The sequence below is a fragment of the Populus alba genome, chromosome 2 (genome assembly GCF_005239225.2).
Source record: "Populus alba chromosome 2, ASM523922v2, whole genome shotgun sequence".
NCBI lineage: Eukaryota > Viridiplantae > Streptophyta > Magnoliopsida > Malpighiales > Salicaceae > Populus > Populus alba.
In genome coordinates, this window is record NC_133285.1 from 16,045,622 (window position 1) to 16,064,643 (window position 19,022).

The following is a 19,022-nucleotide window of genomic DNA, read 5'->3' on the forward strand; positions in this document are numbered from 1 at the left end:
GTAATCTTGTAATAGTAAAATAATATTATTCTACAGCTTATATCATCACATCTCATTAATATAAGTATGGAATGCTTGTTCATATTTAATAGAATATGATAAGTATCATAATTATTAACCTAGATTTAGAGTATAAAAGGCTCAGTGTAAAGTTACCTTTAAGCTATATACTTAACTTGAGAGGTGTTGGGCTCAATTTATATATTGAGTCCAAGAAAAGTTAGGTTCAGCTTTTGACTACACATAAAAATAATCAGGAATAAATTGTCATATTCCAAAGTAAAATTGAACGTGATTGCATTCCTAACCCAATAAAAAATTAAACATGGATGTATTCTTGATCAATTAACATATACCCCTACCCAACTTAAAGTTAGACACGAACATGTCATAATCCAACCTAAAATAGATATAATATCATTTTGAATTATTACTTTCATGCGATGACTTTAAATGGCGGAGTTTTAAGGAAAGCATGACCCATCACTATGATATATGGTAGAGTCCAAGTCTAGGCTTCGCCCTCTGCATGCAGGGCGACTCATGGCGGCATATACGGCTGAAGTGGCTTTGTGAAGGTTGCAACGTGGATACAAACGTGGCGGTTCTCATGAATTGAAATCGCGAATATAGGGATTATGACAGGGAGGATTGGACCATATCCGCTCCATTTATCTCTAATTACTTCCCATATTTCACACGTATTAATTGATTTAAATTAGATGGGAGGTTTTTCATTTATTAGTTACTTGTTATCTTGAATTGTTTTTTGATATTTTCTGAAAAATTCTCTCTTTATTTTTTTTATAATACCTCACAGAATTATATTAAGAAATTTTGCTTATTTAATAATTTTATTTGAATTTCATTTAAAATGTTAAGACAATATATGATTAAGAAAACATAGAACTACACCGTTAGGTATTGCTAGCTTTGGCATCCGTGATTTAAATTCAAGTGCTAGAAGCGTTAGATTAATTTTTGGCACAAGAAATAATATTCAAGTGCTACAAGCATAATATTTTTTATTTTTAAAAAATATGTAACTTGAGTCACAAATAGAGTTTAATAAACTGATTTTATTTTAATCATAAAAAAAAACAAAAGCGACAACATATGAATTAGATTTAAAAAGTAAAGGTCATTAGAAAAATATAGGGAAAAAAATATATTTTTCAAAATGTGACAAGCTCAATTCACAACATATTAGTTACGGAAGAATAAAATAAGGTAAAAACAAACATAAAAAACTTGTCATGTTTAACCTGAGTTAGCATTATAGATTTATAATCCCGGTAATCAGGATTGAGCCAAACCAAAAAAAACCGAGATAAAAATAGAAAAAACAGAGCCAAAACTGGAAAAACCAAACCAAACCGTTTGAACCGGTTTTTTTAATAACAAAACCGAATCAAAACTGGTTTTGGTTTTTTTCTAGAAAAACTGGTTTAGTTGCATTTTTTTTTAATAAAAATCAAACCAAATAAAAAATAATCACTCCTAATGAATAGTTAATTTATGTTCAGATTAGTCAATTTAAATTAACTTTATTTCAAGATTTTTTTTGATAGGCTGATCTGGACTAATAAGTGTGATTTAGTTATTTACATTAATTTTGATTTAAAATCGAACCCAAATAAAATTTAAAATTAGCGAGTTGAGTTATTAAATTAAATGATCTTTGTCTTGAACTTGACAACATTTAATAACAAGGTTTAGAAGCTCTTTAAGAGTCTCATAATAGTTGCAGTGAAAATATTTTTTATTTAAAATATAATAAAATATTATTTTTAATATCATTGTATTAAAATAATTTAAAAATATAAAATTTAATAATTTAAAACAAAATTTTCAAACACTACCTTGTTAAAACTGATTCAGAGTCCATGTTCCATGAATTAAACTATCAATAGAAATGGTCCAGGTGGATTATTTTTCAATTCAACAGCACGTCTGTCTGGACTCTGGATAGCCTGAGATGGTGACAGTGACCTCCCGTACGTTGACTAATAAAGAGGAAAAAAAAAAAAAAAAAAGGGTAAAATTACACTCCGCAGGTATTAGGCAGCAGTTGCTCTTTCATCGCCACATGGGGTAGAAAAGAAGAGTGGGTAGGGGCCGGATGGCAAACAATTGACCAATAACTTGTTTAATTTAATTATTAGAATTTGAAAAATAAATACTCCTATGGTGAGTTCTGTTTAATTTAATTACTGGAAACGGCTACATAGGTTTAGGGATGATATTTTTGCTTTAGTTTAGTTTTTTTATATAAAAAAAATATTTAAATCAATTTTTTTTTTAAAAAATTAAAACCAAACTGAAACTGGTTTATACCGACCAGTTTTGATTCGGTTCAGTTTTTTAAAACAAAAACTAGTTCAAACCTGTTTGATTTGGATTTTTTCAGTCTGACTCGGTTTTTTTAGTCTGACTCGTTTTTTTTTGTTTAAGTTTAGTTTGGTTCTGTTTTTTCGATTTCAGGTTTATAAAACCGAACTGAACCGGTTGATTTTTTTAAAATTTTAATCAATTTTTTTTTTAGTTTGATTTTTCTGGTTTTTTAGTTTAATCAATTTTGTGGTTTTTTTGCCCCCGTTAGATTGGTTACCTAAACATTCAATATCAAAACAATATTATTTTTATATCTATATATATTTTTTATGGGGTTTTTTCTGTTCACATGTCAAGTTAAAAGCTTGAGATCTTTAAATAAATTAAAATAATTAAATATAGATACACTATTTCAAAGAAAAATTCAGTGATGGGATTTGAATATGAAACTTCTTATTGAGTGATTTTTGGACCGTCCTACATCAAATATTCAAAAATTTATGTTCTATCTCACCGAATAAATCCCTAATGAAAAAACATCAAGCTAATATTTTTCAATGCTTTATAATAATTCTGAAAGGTTAATATTAAAAATAAAAAAATTATTTTAATATATTAAAAAAACATTTTTTAAATATTTTATTATAATAATTGTAACTCACGTGTCGCAAATAAAAACTACAACTCACGTGTCGCAGGTAGCATTGTAATTTTTAAGACTGTGCTTTATTTACTTTTAACTTTTTGTTTTTACTGTGATAAATATGGTTTTAAGTTTTAACCAGTCAACACCAACTGGACCCACGCTGTTGATTACCTTGATGTCCTTTGCGTTTTGAAACAAAGCAGAAAGATCCAAGTTACGTGCAGCTTCAAGCATTCTATATAGTCAAATATTGAGACCGTCCATCTTCTTCAATAACAGAGTACCAAATCAGCTGCCCTTTTCTTGAAGAGAAAGGGCTATCACGTTTTCATTTTCAAGGGAAATTGGCTTCCCAAAAGGATACGAAAAATGGAGTACTGGACACAGAAGCCAGTGGAAGTGAGGGCAATAGAGGCTTTAGGAAAAGGTTTTGATCTGAGTAGTGATTTCAGATTGAAATATGCTAAGGGAATGAGTAGTAATAATGAAAGATTGGTGCTTTTGGATGAAACTAACAAAAGGGATGTTGTGTTTCCTGGTGGCCTTACTATCTCTAACGTTTCTGAGGATATTAGATGTGATAAAGGTGACAGGACTCGATACAAATCTGATGTTCTTGAGTTCAATCAGGTCAGATTTTGTATTTTTTTTCTTTTTGTTCAGTCGGTAAATTAATATATGGTGAATTATATAAATTTTCTTATCTTTTTGGGCTAACCAGCCTGCTGTTGTTTTTGTTGCATGGGTGGCAATGGCTGATCTGTTTTTCTATGTGATAATTGTTTGAACTGTGTTTGCTATGTGTTTTAGGCATCTAGTATGAAGCTTGCCTTTTGCTATTCTGGGTTTGTTTTGTTGAGGGGATTTGGAGTCTTAGACTAAAGCTGTCATCTTTTGCTAGTATAGGAATTCAATTTATTAAGTTCGATGAGCAAGCGAGGGTTATGTTGGAGGTCTAACTTCTTTATCACTTGATGCTAGACTAGATTTAACTTCTGCTAGAGGTCCTTTTCTTCCCCACTAAAGCGACAGGGTGGTATTGTTTGGAGGGCCTAGTGGCTTTAGTAATTTAAAAAGCACTCAAATTTTGGTGGGGTTGGGGGTGGCATGCGATGTGCGAACATAATAAGTTTCAATTTATGAATAACTGAAGTGGAGTGGGCAACAGAGATTGAAGAAAGTAAAAACTACTTAGTTAATCTACTGAAGTGAAAGGATAAGTAAGTTTGGAATTTGGAACCTCTGATATTTTGATGGATATAGATTATGGGTGATGATGAAGCTTCTCCACGAGTTTGTTAAAGCACTTCACATTACAATGAAAAGATGTACTGGGAAACTAGCTAGTGTGGAGTGCCATTATGAACTCATGGAGTGGTATCATCGCCACCCATACTCTATGGACAGATGATCTCTTGGAATGATTCGGTATTTTAAAATGAAGAATCTATGAACTAGGTTTGGAGTCTTAATGCTTGTAGAAACAGTTAAAATGGGAGATTTAGAGATGCTAGTAGGTATAAGCATAATTTCTTGTCATAAAGGTTCGGTTTGGATAGAGTTTCCTTGAGATGATTAGATGATAGGCCTTATTCGATTTACAAAATAATGGTCCCAAAAAAAGTATTTGGTGGTAATTTTGCTGTTAGAGCAGAAGGTCAGTGGTTATATGCCATACTAGCTCTTTGGGGTTTCCTTTGACTGATGGACATTTTGCAACTGAATTTGTCGATGTCAGAAAAGTTGTAGTTAAGAAAATGATGTCCTGGAAAAGCTTATGTTATGAGTTTGTAGTGAAATGAAATTTGAGAGCTTCAGCAAAGCTGTCCGACACAATGAGGTGCTGGTGAGCCTAGCTCAGCAACTTTTCAAATGTAAAAGATCTTTACAAAAGGAAAATCCAGATTTCACAGAGCAGAGTATTATAAAGGATTAAGCCTAATATCAGATTATAGTGCTCCATAGAAGAATTATTCTGGAATAGTGTTGATAAAAGCTACATGAATCATGCAAAGGTGGTCAATCGAGGGTAATATAACAAACTGATTAGCAGTGTGGCAAGTAAAACTTCTTCTTTATTTATTTGTTTATTTTTAATTCTGATAAGCACCTTCTTTTTGTAAGATCTATGGATAAGCAGTACCCTTAATGCCTACATGTCTGCAATGACTAGTCCTGCGAACCATATTTTTCACTAAATCGTGTCTCTGGAACTGTGTAATCTTACATATTACTTAAGTGACAGGCAAGGTTATTGATTTGATCATGCTTGATTCTTGTCCTCACTTATGCAATTGATTTTGGATTCTGCATGCAATTTAAAAAGTATATTTTCATACTAAATGTCATTGAAATGTTTTTGCTGTTCTGTTTACATCTGTATCCAAGTCTAAATGAAGTAATTCATAATAAGCATCATGTCCTGGATCAGTATTCAAGTTTTCCTTCTTTTTGTCTTCATCTTCCCTTGCAGATGTCAGAGCTACTTAATCATAAATCTTCAATCCAAGGAAAAGTTCCTTCTGGCTATCATAATGCTATTTTTGATTTAAGTGGAGACTGGCTTCATGATACTACAGACTCCAAGTTTCTTGCTTTTGATGGCTACTTCATCTCATTGTACTATTTGCACCTGACAGTATCTCGATTAACACTGAAAGATGAAGTAAAGAAGTCTGTGCCTCCTCGTTGGGATCCTGCATTGTTGTCCAGGTAGCTTTTCAGTATTTATGAAATAAATCATTTTTTTGACATTAACCAAGGTCGTTCAGAATATGTGCTGGACAACATTTTGGATTCCTTGAGTTATAGAAGAACAAGAAAAATATACAATTAAGGGAGAATAAAGAAGATTGAAAGTAGGGGATTAAGAAGAGAAAGGAAAAAACAATACTAAACCCATGGTGCATAGCCTGCAACAGAACTTAAAGATCATAACTCTAATTAGAAATAGAATGTTATAGCCCTTAGTGAGACTCCAATTTTAAAAATCACCAACATTAAACCTAGGCCTAGAAAACATCAAATCATACATTAATCTAGAAATTATAGGGGTGAAAATCACCTTGTGTCCTCTTACTATTAGTTATTGCTCGTTCTAACCACTCTACGAGATTCTGTCCAAACTAAACCCTTTACCTAAACAATTCGGTTCACGTTAGTCCTTCCATCCAACTCCGTCACACATTCCTTTGAGTTTGACTTAAAGATGTCTGTTGACTAATGTAAAGCCAATTATTTGATGAGACGTCACCTGTTGGCTTAAAATGTAATTTCCAACGGAGAATAATGGGAAAAAATAAAATAAAAAGGTGAAAAATCAATATAATTAATGAGACTTGATATTGTATTGATTTTTCACATTTTTTCTCTTATTCATGGATGGAAATTTCATTTTAAGCAATATGTGATGTGTCATCAAAATTAGTTGTGCGGTAGTCAGATGATGTTGTTAGGTCAATCTCAATGGAATGAGTGACGTAGTTAGATGGAAGGGACTGATGTGGATCAAAGGGGAACAAGGTGATTTTGACCTGAAATTGCAGGTGTCAAAAAGACAAAACTAGTTGAATTTGTTCATTGCTGTGGCACATCACCTTAAATTTATTTGAATTGGTGATGCAGAAACTGTTTGCATGCATATATCTTTGTGATTTTCTTAGATACGGGAAACCTAATTCTACAACAAGCATGCCTTTTTGGTTAGACTCCTAGTTGGAACTAGCCTAAATAGGATTATTTTGCTGGCTAGTATTTTAGGGATTTCAACTGCCAGGGACAGTTCTTTTATTTTTGTTTTTAGGGAGGTAAAATTGTCATTTTGTAAAGTTGACCAGTCAACTACTTCACCTTTAAGAAATTGACTGGCCAGCTAGCTCCACCTATGGAGCACCTCCTTATTAGGTCACCTACTTTCTTTTCCTAAATATAGGTTTGTAACCCCACTTTAAAAAGGAATGCACGAATAAAATTAAGATTTTCAGCTAACACTGGTGAGATGTGTGATGGATAAAATTTTGTTAGGAGTGATTTTCATCATTATTGCCATCATCCACGGAGAGTTCAAATTGTCTACTTCTTCACTTGGATGTATATAACTTTCTTAATAAGATGAAAACTCAACTAAAATTTTAAAGCAACCATGGGCACTTATATTTAGAACTAAAGATTTATGCTTCATGCTAGGGTCCTTAACTTTGGCCTTAGATTCTCATAAAGCGCAATGCTTTCCCTAACCATGATGTTGTCACTGCATCACCACCACTTTATTGCCTGTTTGGTAGTGCGATAGAGGCTGCTTTTGGCCTCAACGTCACTATTAGATGTGTTTGGTAAACACACCAGATTTTCCCACCATGTTTTCTACTGTGAGTAACACCGTCAGCTAGAGAAGTCTCACATAGCAGTCAAACATGATCATAACAAATATTATACAATACCAAATTTCTTAGCTGTACAAACTCTTTATATAGAAATCCCTATACAATCAGCTACATGTTGAAGCTTTTGTTGAATACATAAGACAGATAAATATAAGCATATGATTTTTTCATCCATTTTGACTTGAGTCACGATTGTCTACTTTTATCATTCTAACAGTTTTTTTTACCAAACACATTAAAATTTTTTCACAGCTGCAACCACATCAAAAGCAAAAGCTTACAGATACCAAAATAAGACTTAATCATCCATGGACAATGTAATGCATGATATTTCTAATTTAAGTTTACCTCTTCTGCTCTTGGAATCTTGTGCTCTTCAAATTTCCAGCTTTGTCTTCAATTGATGCTTTTATAGTTATATCTGATCCTTGGCATCATTCTAGACTCTAGAATGGCCATTCCTTAGCATGTAATTGTGTTAAATCTCTAGTTTTATTGGATAAATCGAGGACAAGATTTTTCCCTAGCCATAAATTTGGATGGATACTTTAGGATCCGAAGACTTTCAGTTAAACATTTTAGGCTGATTTTTGATTTAGCATTGTTAAGATAAAATGAACAAAGCTGATAGCTAAAAAATTGTTCAATGAAAGGAATTTATTAAGAGGAAGAATATACAAATGATATTTGGAGAATAAGACATCCTTCAAGAAGTGAAAGAAAATGAAAAGGAACATAAGAAAAAAAAAAAGCACTCCAATCCCACCGAGTTTCATAGTTTGTAATTTTTTAATACCCTACTCTTCTCATCTCTCCACCAGCTTTGAAGTTTGAACCCTTGACTGATGGTTTATGGTCAAACACAAACCAATGCTGATTAATCCCCTACACCAAAAAGAAGCAAGAATAAAATCCTATCTTGTCATTTTTCTTTATGACAAAAAATAATTGCATAAATAGCATATGTTTCCTAGGTTGGCCAAATAAAGATCGTTAATTCTCCATCCTACTTGTAATCATCCATGATTCAGTATTGAAAACAAACAATTGTTCGCCACAAATTCTAGGCTACTAAGCAAATATGACAATGTGTCCCTCTCTTGTGAGTGTGTGCAATAGTGAAAACTAATGCTCTTTCATGCAAGTAATTAAAGAAGAAGAAATTCAGAAAGTATTTTATGATGTCTATCATACCTTTCCTTCATATACTCACCATGTCCCATTGTTTTAGTCCTCTTTGACTTTTCACACAAATTAAGATAGAACAATTAATTGCTTTTTTTTTTTTTTTTTTTAACTTATGATGTATACCACAATATTTTTTTATATCATGCACACTAATTTTTTTTAATAACTCACAATATACATATATAATGATCATAATGAAGCCTTAAAATTTTAATTAAAAAATTGAGACATTTACTCTTTAAGTCACCACAATTATGTTTCAAGAATACAAAAATTGAAGATTTGTTTTTAAATTTAAGTTAATGAGGGAGAAAGTAGTTGGATTTAAAGAACTAAAGTGAATTTTAATTGGGATGTAACAGGAAAATCAAACAGTTATGAACTTTTTTATCACAGACAACAATTTTTGGACATCACAAAATGGAAAGGTGGACAAACTCTTTGGGGCAGAGGGAGTATCCTTTTCTTGTTAGGCTTATTGAAATACCTTATTCCTTGGTTCTTGTTTTTTAGCCATGATATGGCCTGTGAAAATATTTTTTGTTGATCTGATGCAATCTAGACTCCTACTTGATTTGTGTTATTCTGGCACATGGATGCTTATTAATTTTATTAGGCAGGTTCATCCATACATATGGCACACACATAGTAATAGGGATGGCTGTTGGGGGTCAAGACTTAATTTGTGTTAAGCAAAAACCTTCCTCACCAATCCCCCCTGCTGAGGTGAGAAAGCATTTGGAAGATCTTGGAGACTATCTGTTTTCAGACAGAAGAAGTCCGTCCCTTCTACAGAGGAGTGCAAGAGATGGAAAACAAGTATCTGTTGTTCTTCTACATACTAGAATTTCATTTCTTGATGTTTTATATATAAATTTCTGAATGTTATGTTTTGATATAGGTTCCCGAGGTCTTCAATCGTATTTTGCAGTCAAACACCATGCAGCTGACTAGCATTACAGAAACCTCAAGCAAGGATGTAAGTCGAACAAGATGTACTATGAATCTCCTGAGTAACAAACATAATTTCTTTTCCTGAAATCTCATTTTTAAGCTGGACAGGGCCTCACCATTATTTGTTCAAAAAGAGGAGGAGATGTGTTCTCAAACAGTCACTCCAATTGGCTCCAGACAGTACCAGCTAAACCTGAAGCAATTCTATTCAAATTTGTACCAATAACATCTCTTCTTACTGGGATTCCTGGAAGTGGTTATCTTAGTCATGCAATCAACTTGTATCTACGTTGTAAGTGCTCCTAAGACCAAACAGGGGGAAAGAGCAATTATAATATATGCGGGTTTACTAGCCTATGTATGAGAGCTTTGGCAGTCACACAAATATCATTCAAAATGAAACTACTATGAATTCCATTGATGGTTATGCAAAAGTACAAGGCTAGCACTGCAGAGATTATAAAAAGATTGTGAGACCTTGATTGGATTTTTGTAACAAAGAGTATGCCTTAACTAACAGTGTCAACTGCATTGTGATCATGAATTCCTGCTTCTTTTCGGTTTTCAATGTGCTGTGAAGGCATCCAACATTCAGCAAATGCCTTGTGGGTGAAATGGTGAAACTACATAAAACCTTAAATACCCAAATCTCAATCCGTAAGAGGAATTGCTTGTTATATAGGTCATGATCTTTTGAGTTGTTTTCATGGTAATTAGAGCAGGGTTAGAATTTTGAAGCTGAAGCTCTCTCTATGTGGTCCCTTGTTTTGTTTTATTATTTTCCAAGGTCAGTGGGTACAGACCAGACCATGCATGTTTCTTTTCTTTTCTTTTAGGTCCAATAAGATTGAGCTGCATAGCAGGCGATCACCCTCCCCTTTCCATAAGCCTCCATCTTTGGTTTGAGCAGGTCTTGAACCAAGGTCACTTTGTGCAACACGTGACACAAGTAACTTGCATGTTAAACTAGCTAGAATCCTTTAGTATGTTTTGTATGTACAGCTATTGTGTTGTATCTCTCTCACCCCTTATATGTCTTTTTCATTTTCTTTTTTTTTATTCTGTATCATACAATCCTAGCTCTACAGGTTTTAACTTCTTGATTTAGTTGCCATTTCCTTGCACATATTGGATCACACGTGTTCATAAACTGAAAATGATCTCTCATGGATTCGTTATCTGTGTGTTCAGACAAGCCTGCTCCAGATGATTTACAATGCTTCTTGGAATTTCAAGTTCCAAAGCAATGGGCACCTATGTTTTGCGAGCTGCCTTTAAGGCATCAAAGGAAGAGAACTTCTTACCCTTCCTTGCAGTTCAGCTTTTTGGGACATAGGATCTATGTCAGCCCTAGCCAGGTACTATAAAAGTGGAAAAAAAGATTATTCTCTATATAGTAGTTGGTTGTGTTACCTCTGATTTTACTTCACTACATATATTTAGCATGATATCTTCATATTGTGTCAAGTAATTTAATGTTCACTAATGCTTAGGTTTCCGTGTGACCTTATTATGGTGTTTGGCCCCTCCATCTAGCAACTTAAGTTCCTGGGGTGGATGCTAGTATACTGTTGCACTTTGTTTTCTTGTTGTCGTCGTCGTCGTCGTCGTCTTGCATGCAAGATCTGTTGTTGTGGTGTGCAGGTCAGATGCGGTATTGAGTGATTCTACATAAGTTGTGAGAAATATGGTCTGTTCTTCTATAGTATTTTTATCTCTCGTCCAAGTTTTGGGGTTTTTATATTTTTTAATGCTAATAAAGGAAGTGATCAAAAGGCATAATTACTTTTTTGAATAAAGTTTTCATTAATGTTTAGTGTGGAAAGTTTTGCTTTTAAGCAAAAGAATTGCATGCTCATTTTGCAAATGTTAGGACTTGAGCTGCTCCAGCAGTGCTGCTTATTAATATCTAATGAGGATTCATATCATTTGGATATTTCAAATCTAATCCAAATATTTTCCATAATTATTGCAGATGAATTTTGTTTATATCAGTTTAGCATATAAATTGGAGAAATCAATCATCACATTTCAGATTTCAAATTTAGCAAAATAAATGGAAATATCAATTACCATCCTAAATTTCTCTATTTTACACATCATTTCAGGTTTCAAGTGATAAAAAACCTGTGGTTGGCCTACGTTTGTACTTGGAAGGGAAGAAATGCAATCGATTAGCACTACATCTACAACATCTCTCAAGCCTTCCAAATATCATGACCTTCCCATCAGCCAACCCCATCACATGCATGCCATGTCAATGGCGAGGCTCTGATGATTATAGATCTAATGACCAGTTTTTGGAACCAATTAGATGGAGGAGATACTCAAAGGTGTGCACGTCTGTTGTTAAGCACGATTCCAGCTGGTTGCAGGGAGATACAAGTGGCGTGTTTATTGTAACCGGCGTGCAGCTCCTTTGCAAAGGGCGGTGGCCTAAGACAGTACTTCACCTCCGTCTTCTTTTTACGCATATACCCAACTGTACCATTCGGAAGACAGCGTGGGCTGCTGCTCCAGAAGCATCTCAAAAATCAAGTTTTCTGACAAATCTCAGCACAACATTCACATTTACTCAGCGAACAACCACTGCTCCTGAAAAGCAAGGTCCTGCCGCAATTAACTCTGGTGTGTACCCCGATGGTCCTCCTGTTCCAATTCGCTCTAAAAAGCTGCTTAAATATGTGGATGTGGCTGAGGTTGTGAAGGGTCCACATGATGCTCCAGGACACTGGCTGGTTACTGCTGCTAAGCTAGTCACAGATGGTGGTAAGATTGGTTTGCATGTGAAGTTTGCCTTGTTGGACTACGGATTTCACTGTGCATAGAGTGGATTTTGTTTTAATGATTGATTTAGTTATTTCCTGTCTAAAAAATCCGTTCCTAGCAAATTGGTTTTATGTGACGAAGAGTTTTGCCATGGTTTGTACAGAGAGAGACAGAATAAATTTACTTGCTAGAATTCGTGCTGTACATTTGGTTGTCTATGTTAATGGAGCTTTCTGTTTTCTTCGTGGTTCAAGAAGATTTCAACTAGGGTAATGAATGTCTATAATGTAAATAAATAAAAAAAAAAGTTTAACGAATGCATATGCATAGAGGGAATGCATATGCATGTTGGTGTCACGTCTTACTTGCTAGGGTTTATAAATGAAAAGTGTGCATGAAGAAAGTGGAAGCATGAGAATGGAGGGCATGCCCAAATGCGTCATAAAGCATTTACGACTCGAGTAAATCTAAATTGAGAAAAGTTAACATGAGAAAAGTTATTTATTTATGGAGAAAAAATCTTACTTGAGGCACAAACTACGTTTTCTATGAGAAAAATAAGCCCTCAAAAAGTCTTGTAGCGGAGAAATTCTACTCTTTGAAACAGTAATTGAGTAACGGAATTCATTGTCCCCTTTTTTTTTAATTTAGTTTTTGTTTATTAAATTTTATCTTTTAATATTAAGTTTATTGATTATTAATTTTTATTTATTTTATTTTATAAAAATATTTGGTTAATAGTGAATTAAGCTTTATGGAGAAAAAATCTTACTTGATACGTTTCTATGAGAAATAAGCCCTCAAAAAGTCTTGTAGTGGAGAAATTCTACTCTTTGAAACGGTAATTGAGTACCGGATTTCATCCCCCTTTTTTTTAATTTAGTTTTTGTTTATTAAATTTTATCTTTTAATATTAAATTTATTGATTATTAATTTTTATTTATTTTATTTTATAAAAATATTTGGTTAATAGTGAATTAAACTTTATGATTTATTTCAATTTATTTTTTTATTAGGTTATATAGTATCATAACTTGAGTTATATATTTAATGGGTTAACTCGGATTATTTGTTTTTGAACTTTTCAAGTCATTCATGTTATATTAAATCAACCCTATATGTTATTTTTTTTTCTATTATAAAATATATTAGCAATTTTTTGAATATTTTCTTTTTACATTATTGTTTTTTTCAATCCAACTCACACCGTAGCACAAACCAATAATTTAGTATATCTCTAAAATTAAAATCTAAATCCTTTTTCAAGAAGGAAACTAATTGGCTGGAAAAAAAATCATTGAATGATTTCCTCTAATTTAAGACTAAAATAACTTCTACAATCTTTCAATTTTTAAAATTTAACTCGAGATAATACTCAGGTCATGAACTAAAAAAATCAACTTGAGTTAATTAAGTCACGAGTTAACCTTGTATATTTAATTAGATCAAATCAAATTAATTTTTATTTTATTTTTTAAAACTCATATTAATTCATACCTCGAGCCCTAAATTGAACAATTGATTCCGTTCAAGTTTTATATCTAGGATTCCAATTTCTTTCTTGTCGTTAACAATATATATCACTTATCATATGGTGACAATAACACAATAAAGTGTGGAAAACATTGTCATAAATCTAGGAAAAATCCAAAATGGCAGCCAAACCAAAGAAATGAAGTCGAGGAAGCTAATTAGGAGATAATCAATTAAAGCCAAGTTTTTAGTGCTCGAATGATTGTGGATATCCCCACAGCTATGAACACCGAGAACTTAAGTCTGTCTCTTAACCACCACAATCATTGCCGAGGCTCGACAACAACTGCTAAATGGAGCTTCCAAGGCAATGTTAGCTCTGAAATTGGATTGTTCAACAATTCGTAATCAGTTAGGGCATCTGTTGACACAGCATTTTCTACGATCTAACTTTCTTAATTGTCACGCCTGGTTTCACCATCCCTTGCAAAAAATGAATAGCCATGTCCTTTCTTGAATAATCCACATTTGAGTGGTGTTCGTTAGCTGTGTTATTAACCCGACTAGCTTGTCAAATTGATTTAAAATCTAGTTTTGATGCTATAATATGGAGTTTTTTATTTTTATTTTTATATTAGTATATCAAAACCATCAATTCGATATTTTTTTAGATGAAAAAATAATTTGAAAAAAATGGGGTGCGTAGCTGTGCTATTAAACCTGACCATAATCAATAGGTTGATTTAAAATCTAGTTTTGATACTATGTTGTGGAGTGTTTTTTAATTGATAAATGTATTAAGATGATATTTTTTTTAGATTTTATTTTTATTTTTTAAATTAGTACATCAAAACCATTAATTTGATGTTTATTTAGAAGAAAAAACAATTTGAAAAACAGAAACTACTATAATAACAAACATATATTTATAACAAAACTTGATAAGAGTTGACTTGGTTAAATTTAAGCGACTTAACGGATCAACTTGTGATCTAATCGATCTAATTAAAACCTGGTTTGATTTTTAAATTTCTTTTCAAAATAATATCATTTTAAATTGTTTTTTCAATAAGAATTAACCTATTTAACTTTTGATTGATTCTTGAACTTGATTATGAATGGAGCTAGGCTGGATTTAATAACTTTAATACATAATAAACCTATTATCAAGAATAGGGTTGGGAATTAAGAAATCAATAAGACAAGAAAGTCTCTTTCTATCACATGCAGCCTTTATCTTCACAAATAATCCATTGAATACATAACATATATAATCATGCATGGTAGCCTCTTTAATTGACTCCTTTTCTCAATCTTATTTATTTGTTTTATCCATCCAACATGCGATCATCATATATATGTTATATATATAAGGCATTGGACCACCAAGAAATTGACCTAAGCGTTGGCAGCATGCTTTTCATCAACTTGGAAGCAAAAGAAACTCTCCCAGCAAGAGTTGGATCCATTAATCATGTCACATGCACCTGATGTGGTCCACTTTCTTCTCATCTTTAATTTAATTTCACCCCTCCAGGCCAAGGTTTTTATATATCAAATCTTGGAGATATGTGCAATGAAGGGGAATCAATAATTACCACTAGATATAATATTAGATCACATCTGTATGTTTGATATTATGATAAATAATAATTTTTAAAATATTTTTTTCTTGATAAAAATATATAAAAATAGTTTTTTATTTTATTTTTTATATTAATACATTAAAAGATACTAAAAATCATTAATTTAATATTTTTTAAGGGAAACATATTTTTAAAACAGCATAAAAAAGCAATTTTTCAAGGAATCTCAAGGCTATGCACCCAAATGAAGCAATGATCATTATATAAAGAAAGAAGAAGAGATCAACAAATGAAGAAAGAAAAAGAAACTTGCTTTTGCACTTCTAATTATATGGGTGGGAAGAGATTTTTAACTAGTTTTTTTTATAATAAAAAAGAGATTTTATCTCCGTCATCCAGATAACTTGTTAAACCCGTCTTAAAATTTCTTAAAAAATAAGAAAAGAATTAATAACAATTGAGTTACAACTCATTGTCTGATGATTTTAATCAGATATTACAACAACTAACATACCAAAGCAACAAAATATCACTAACTAAAATATTGGGTTACATGCACGATCAATCGAGTACTAGTGGCATTTAAGCAATGGAGCCAATGCATAGTGATGGATGCGCAAAATCTTCTAAACCTAGCTCGAAGGCCAGCGTTTCTGGATTTCAAAGCAGTAGCTGACATCCAAATAGCATTTCCCATCATCATCCACGATCTGAAGCCAAAAGAAGTAGAAGAAATCAACTTGGTCAAGCAAAATCTGTAATTTTTGAAGCAATCTGTGTGATTAAGCAGTCAATTATATACTAATATTTATTATTAATCACCTTGGTTCTAGCAGAATAAGAGCCCCTGGCAAAAATGCCTGAAGGGGTAGTTTCTTCTTCTAGTTCATATCTGTAGGGCTCCTTTTGTGGGCTAAAGGTACCAAGCATCACCTTTGTACGGTCCACTGCATGCCAGAAGAACCTCTGAGACTAATTACTGATATATGTGTGTGCTATGGCATGGTTATCTAACTCACCTCTCACGCCTGTCTTCCAGACAGTATTGGTGTACTTCAGACCAGATACGAGGTTGTTGGAGACAGTGAAGCATAACTTGAGGTGGTACAGGCTTCCTTCCTTGAGGGTGAAGAGGCTACTGCTCTTTGAATTACTATTGAATGGAAATGGCAATACAAGATCTGGACGGCCCGGGCATAAGATTGAAAGACTTAATATCTTCACTTCTGGTTCTTTGCTTTCTGATTAAATCCACCAAGAGAAGATTAATGGCTTCTGCTTCGCTAGATTTCAAGATTATAATTAAGTTGAAGCATGTAATGACTCGGTGCTTAAGCTGCTTATCTAATTATCTTGTTTTTTTATGTTACCTTAGAGAATAATATAAATAATATCTTAAAATTTTATTTAATGTTTTAGCTTGAGATGATTTTTGTTGCGGTATTAAAGTCTTAATTATTAAATGTTTACAAGTTGGCTGCTCTGTCGTTACAAATTTGTACTATGAAGGGATGGTTATTGAAAGTTCATGAGGTAATGGCAGAAAGAAAGATTTGTGTCCTGAAAACTACAAGGATGGAGAATTTGGTTTCTTTACTTTATAGACCCAAAAATAGAAAGAAAAATAAATGGGGCAAGATTAATACCTCCTACAGCAGACATATCAACACTCCCAAGTAGCTGTTCCTTCCATCTCCTTAAGCTGTCATCATCCTGCAGAGAAATTGTTGGTGTATGATCATAATCTAAGATTTTCAAGTATTTATAGCGTTTGCTCCAAATATTTAAAGAAAGATATCGTGCCTTATCTTTTTCAAGCTGCTCCTTCAGGGAAACTTGAGGCCCAAGATCCAATTCCTTGTGATCAGACTGGAGCTTGGAACCATCGTCTTCAATGTCATCAACAGAATCATCTTCTTCATGGCCCTTCTCTGCTTCTTCTTCAGCTGCTGCTGCTGCAGCAGCAGCAGCAGCCTTGATGTTGTGGTCATTTAGTCCTAGATTCTCCATCTCATTACTGAAAGAAACTTCTTGGGATGCAGAGCGGGTCCTTACAGCAGCTGACATTTTCCTTTTCCACCAAGGATTTCACCACCTAATGCTGAGGAAACAAATGCAGGTACGTATCTATCTAATCATCTGAATGTTTTCTTTTATAATAATACAATGGAGGTTGAGATGGGATTTACGGCTTGTTTTAGCGGTGGGATTGCGGAGGATGTGAAGTGGTGGTGACACGTGACACGGGACCTGAAAGGCAAAGGAAAGGATGGATGGGATATATAAAGCTGAAAGAGGAACCACTAAAGTGGAGGCAGGTGGGGCAAAGTTAGCCAGCAACTCTCATCTTCCCCAGTCCTTGCTGTTTGCTCCTTTTTATCCTCTTATCAATTTTCCCAATCAACTCGACATTTTTCTTTAATTTTGATAGTGAGTGTATATATTTATATTTTAGCTGAAAATATAGTTTCTATATATCCCTTTCAATTTAAATATAAAATTAAAATTTTAAAAATACTAGATAAAACCCATGTCGAATTTAATAACTACAGCAAAACTTTAACAGGGCTGTGAAAGAATTTCACAAGCAATTTCTCCTTGTGGAGGTTGGTGGGTTTGAATGACTACTGACTGAACTTCTTGTTATCCACGTAGCGGCTGGCTATCATCTGTTTCCCATAATCATGGCTTTCTGGAAATCTCCTCTTTAATCAAATCCAAAGTGATCAAACTGTGAGTTTATATTATTGTTTTTGGGTTTTTTTTGAAGGAACAAAAATTCTCTAATCATATGTAAGGAATCATTTTGCTTGCACTTTAAAATACTTCCTTGTCTATTAACACCGATTTTCCATACTAGAGGCCTCTTTTACCTCTAATTGTCGCTTTTCTTTTGCTTTTGTTAGAATATTTGTTTAATTTTATGTTTTAAACGAAATAATTTTTTTTATTTTTTTCTTTATTTTAAATTAATTTTTTTGATGATTCTAAATCGTTTTGATGATTTAATATCAAAAAAATAAAATTTTAAAAATAATAAAAAAATATTTTAAAAAAGTAAACGTTACTATATTAAAAACTCTTGTAGATTACAGTCAGCAACACTTTTATTTTTTTGAAAAAAAAAAAGTTTATTCCATTTAGATTTCATAGCCATTAACAAAACTTTGGTGTTATTAGGTTTTGAATTTCAATTGCAAGTAAAAGGAGGAATATTACCCTCACTTTCACGACATTTAAGCACGGTATCATTTTGCTCTTTGTTTTTTTTTTTTTTTTTGTTGAGAAATTACACTTTTTCTTATATAATAGTTCAGACCTTAATGTGGCGAGTATCCCGTGAAGTTGTTTCTAAAACTCCATTATATTGAAGTCAAGATTTTTAATTGATTATAAGAAGTTAGACCCGTGAATTATATATATAAAGCTAGGCTTGAGATGGATTTCAGTATGACAACATTTATATTCTATATATTATTCATTAGATAAAATAATTATTCATATCTAATAATTATTCATAAAAGTTCACCCGTTCTAATCCGTATCTATTACATTTATATTAAATAAATTTTCATCTCTGTTCTAATCTGTATTGATAAGTTTTTAAAAATGTTTAGAAATGTAATAATATTTATTTTTTAAAGTTGTTTTTACTTAATTTTTGGAACTAGGCATGACATAGCAAAATAG

At 32.7% G+C, this 19,022-nt stretch overlaps 2 protein-coding genes across 3 annotated transcripts; one reads left to right on the forward strand and one right to left on the reverse strand.

Annotated features, from left to right (window-relative positions):
* The first annotated feature begins 3,211 nt into the window (after positions 1-3,211).
* Positions 3,212-12,529, forward strand: LOC118043517 (MACPF domain-containing protein At1g14780). Of its 2 annotated transcripts, XM_073407542.1 has the most exons (8): positions 3,212-3,610; positions 5,454-5,488; positions 5,618-5,692; positions 9,171-9,369; positions 9,452-9,529; positions 9,613-9,796; positions 10,696-10,862; positions 11,613-12,529. In XM_073407542.1, exons 1-8 carry the CDS (start codon positions 3,350-3,352, stop codon positions 12,330-12,332), a joined length of 1,719 nt encoding a protein of 572 aa, XP_073263643.1. In that variant the 5' UTR covers positions 3,212-3,349; the 3' UTR covers positions 12,333-12,529. The 2 variants fall into 2 exon arrangements, with proteins under 2 accessions (XP_073263643.1, XP_034907430.1); XM_035051539.2 differs by having other exon boundaries at positions 5,454-5,692.
* A 3,207-nt stretch (positions 12,530-15,736) lies between these two features.
* Positions 15,737-17,671, reverse strand: LOC118043889 (rho GDP-dissociation inhibitor 1). Its single transcript, XM_035052002.2, has 5 exons — positions 17,136-17,671; positions 16,979-17,045; positions 16,352-16,573; positions 16,155-16,279; positions 15,737-16,042 (listed from the first exon to the last, which is right to left on the reverse strand). Exons 1-5 carry the CDS (start codon positions 17,397-17,399, stop codon positions 15,965-15,967), a joined length of 756 nt encoding a protein of 251 aa, XP_034907893.1. The 5' UTR covers positions 17,400-17,671; the 3' UTR covers positions 15,737-15,964.
* Positions 17,672-19,022: the final 1,351 nt, after the last annotated feature.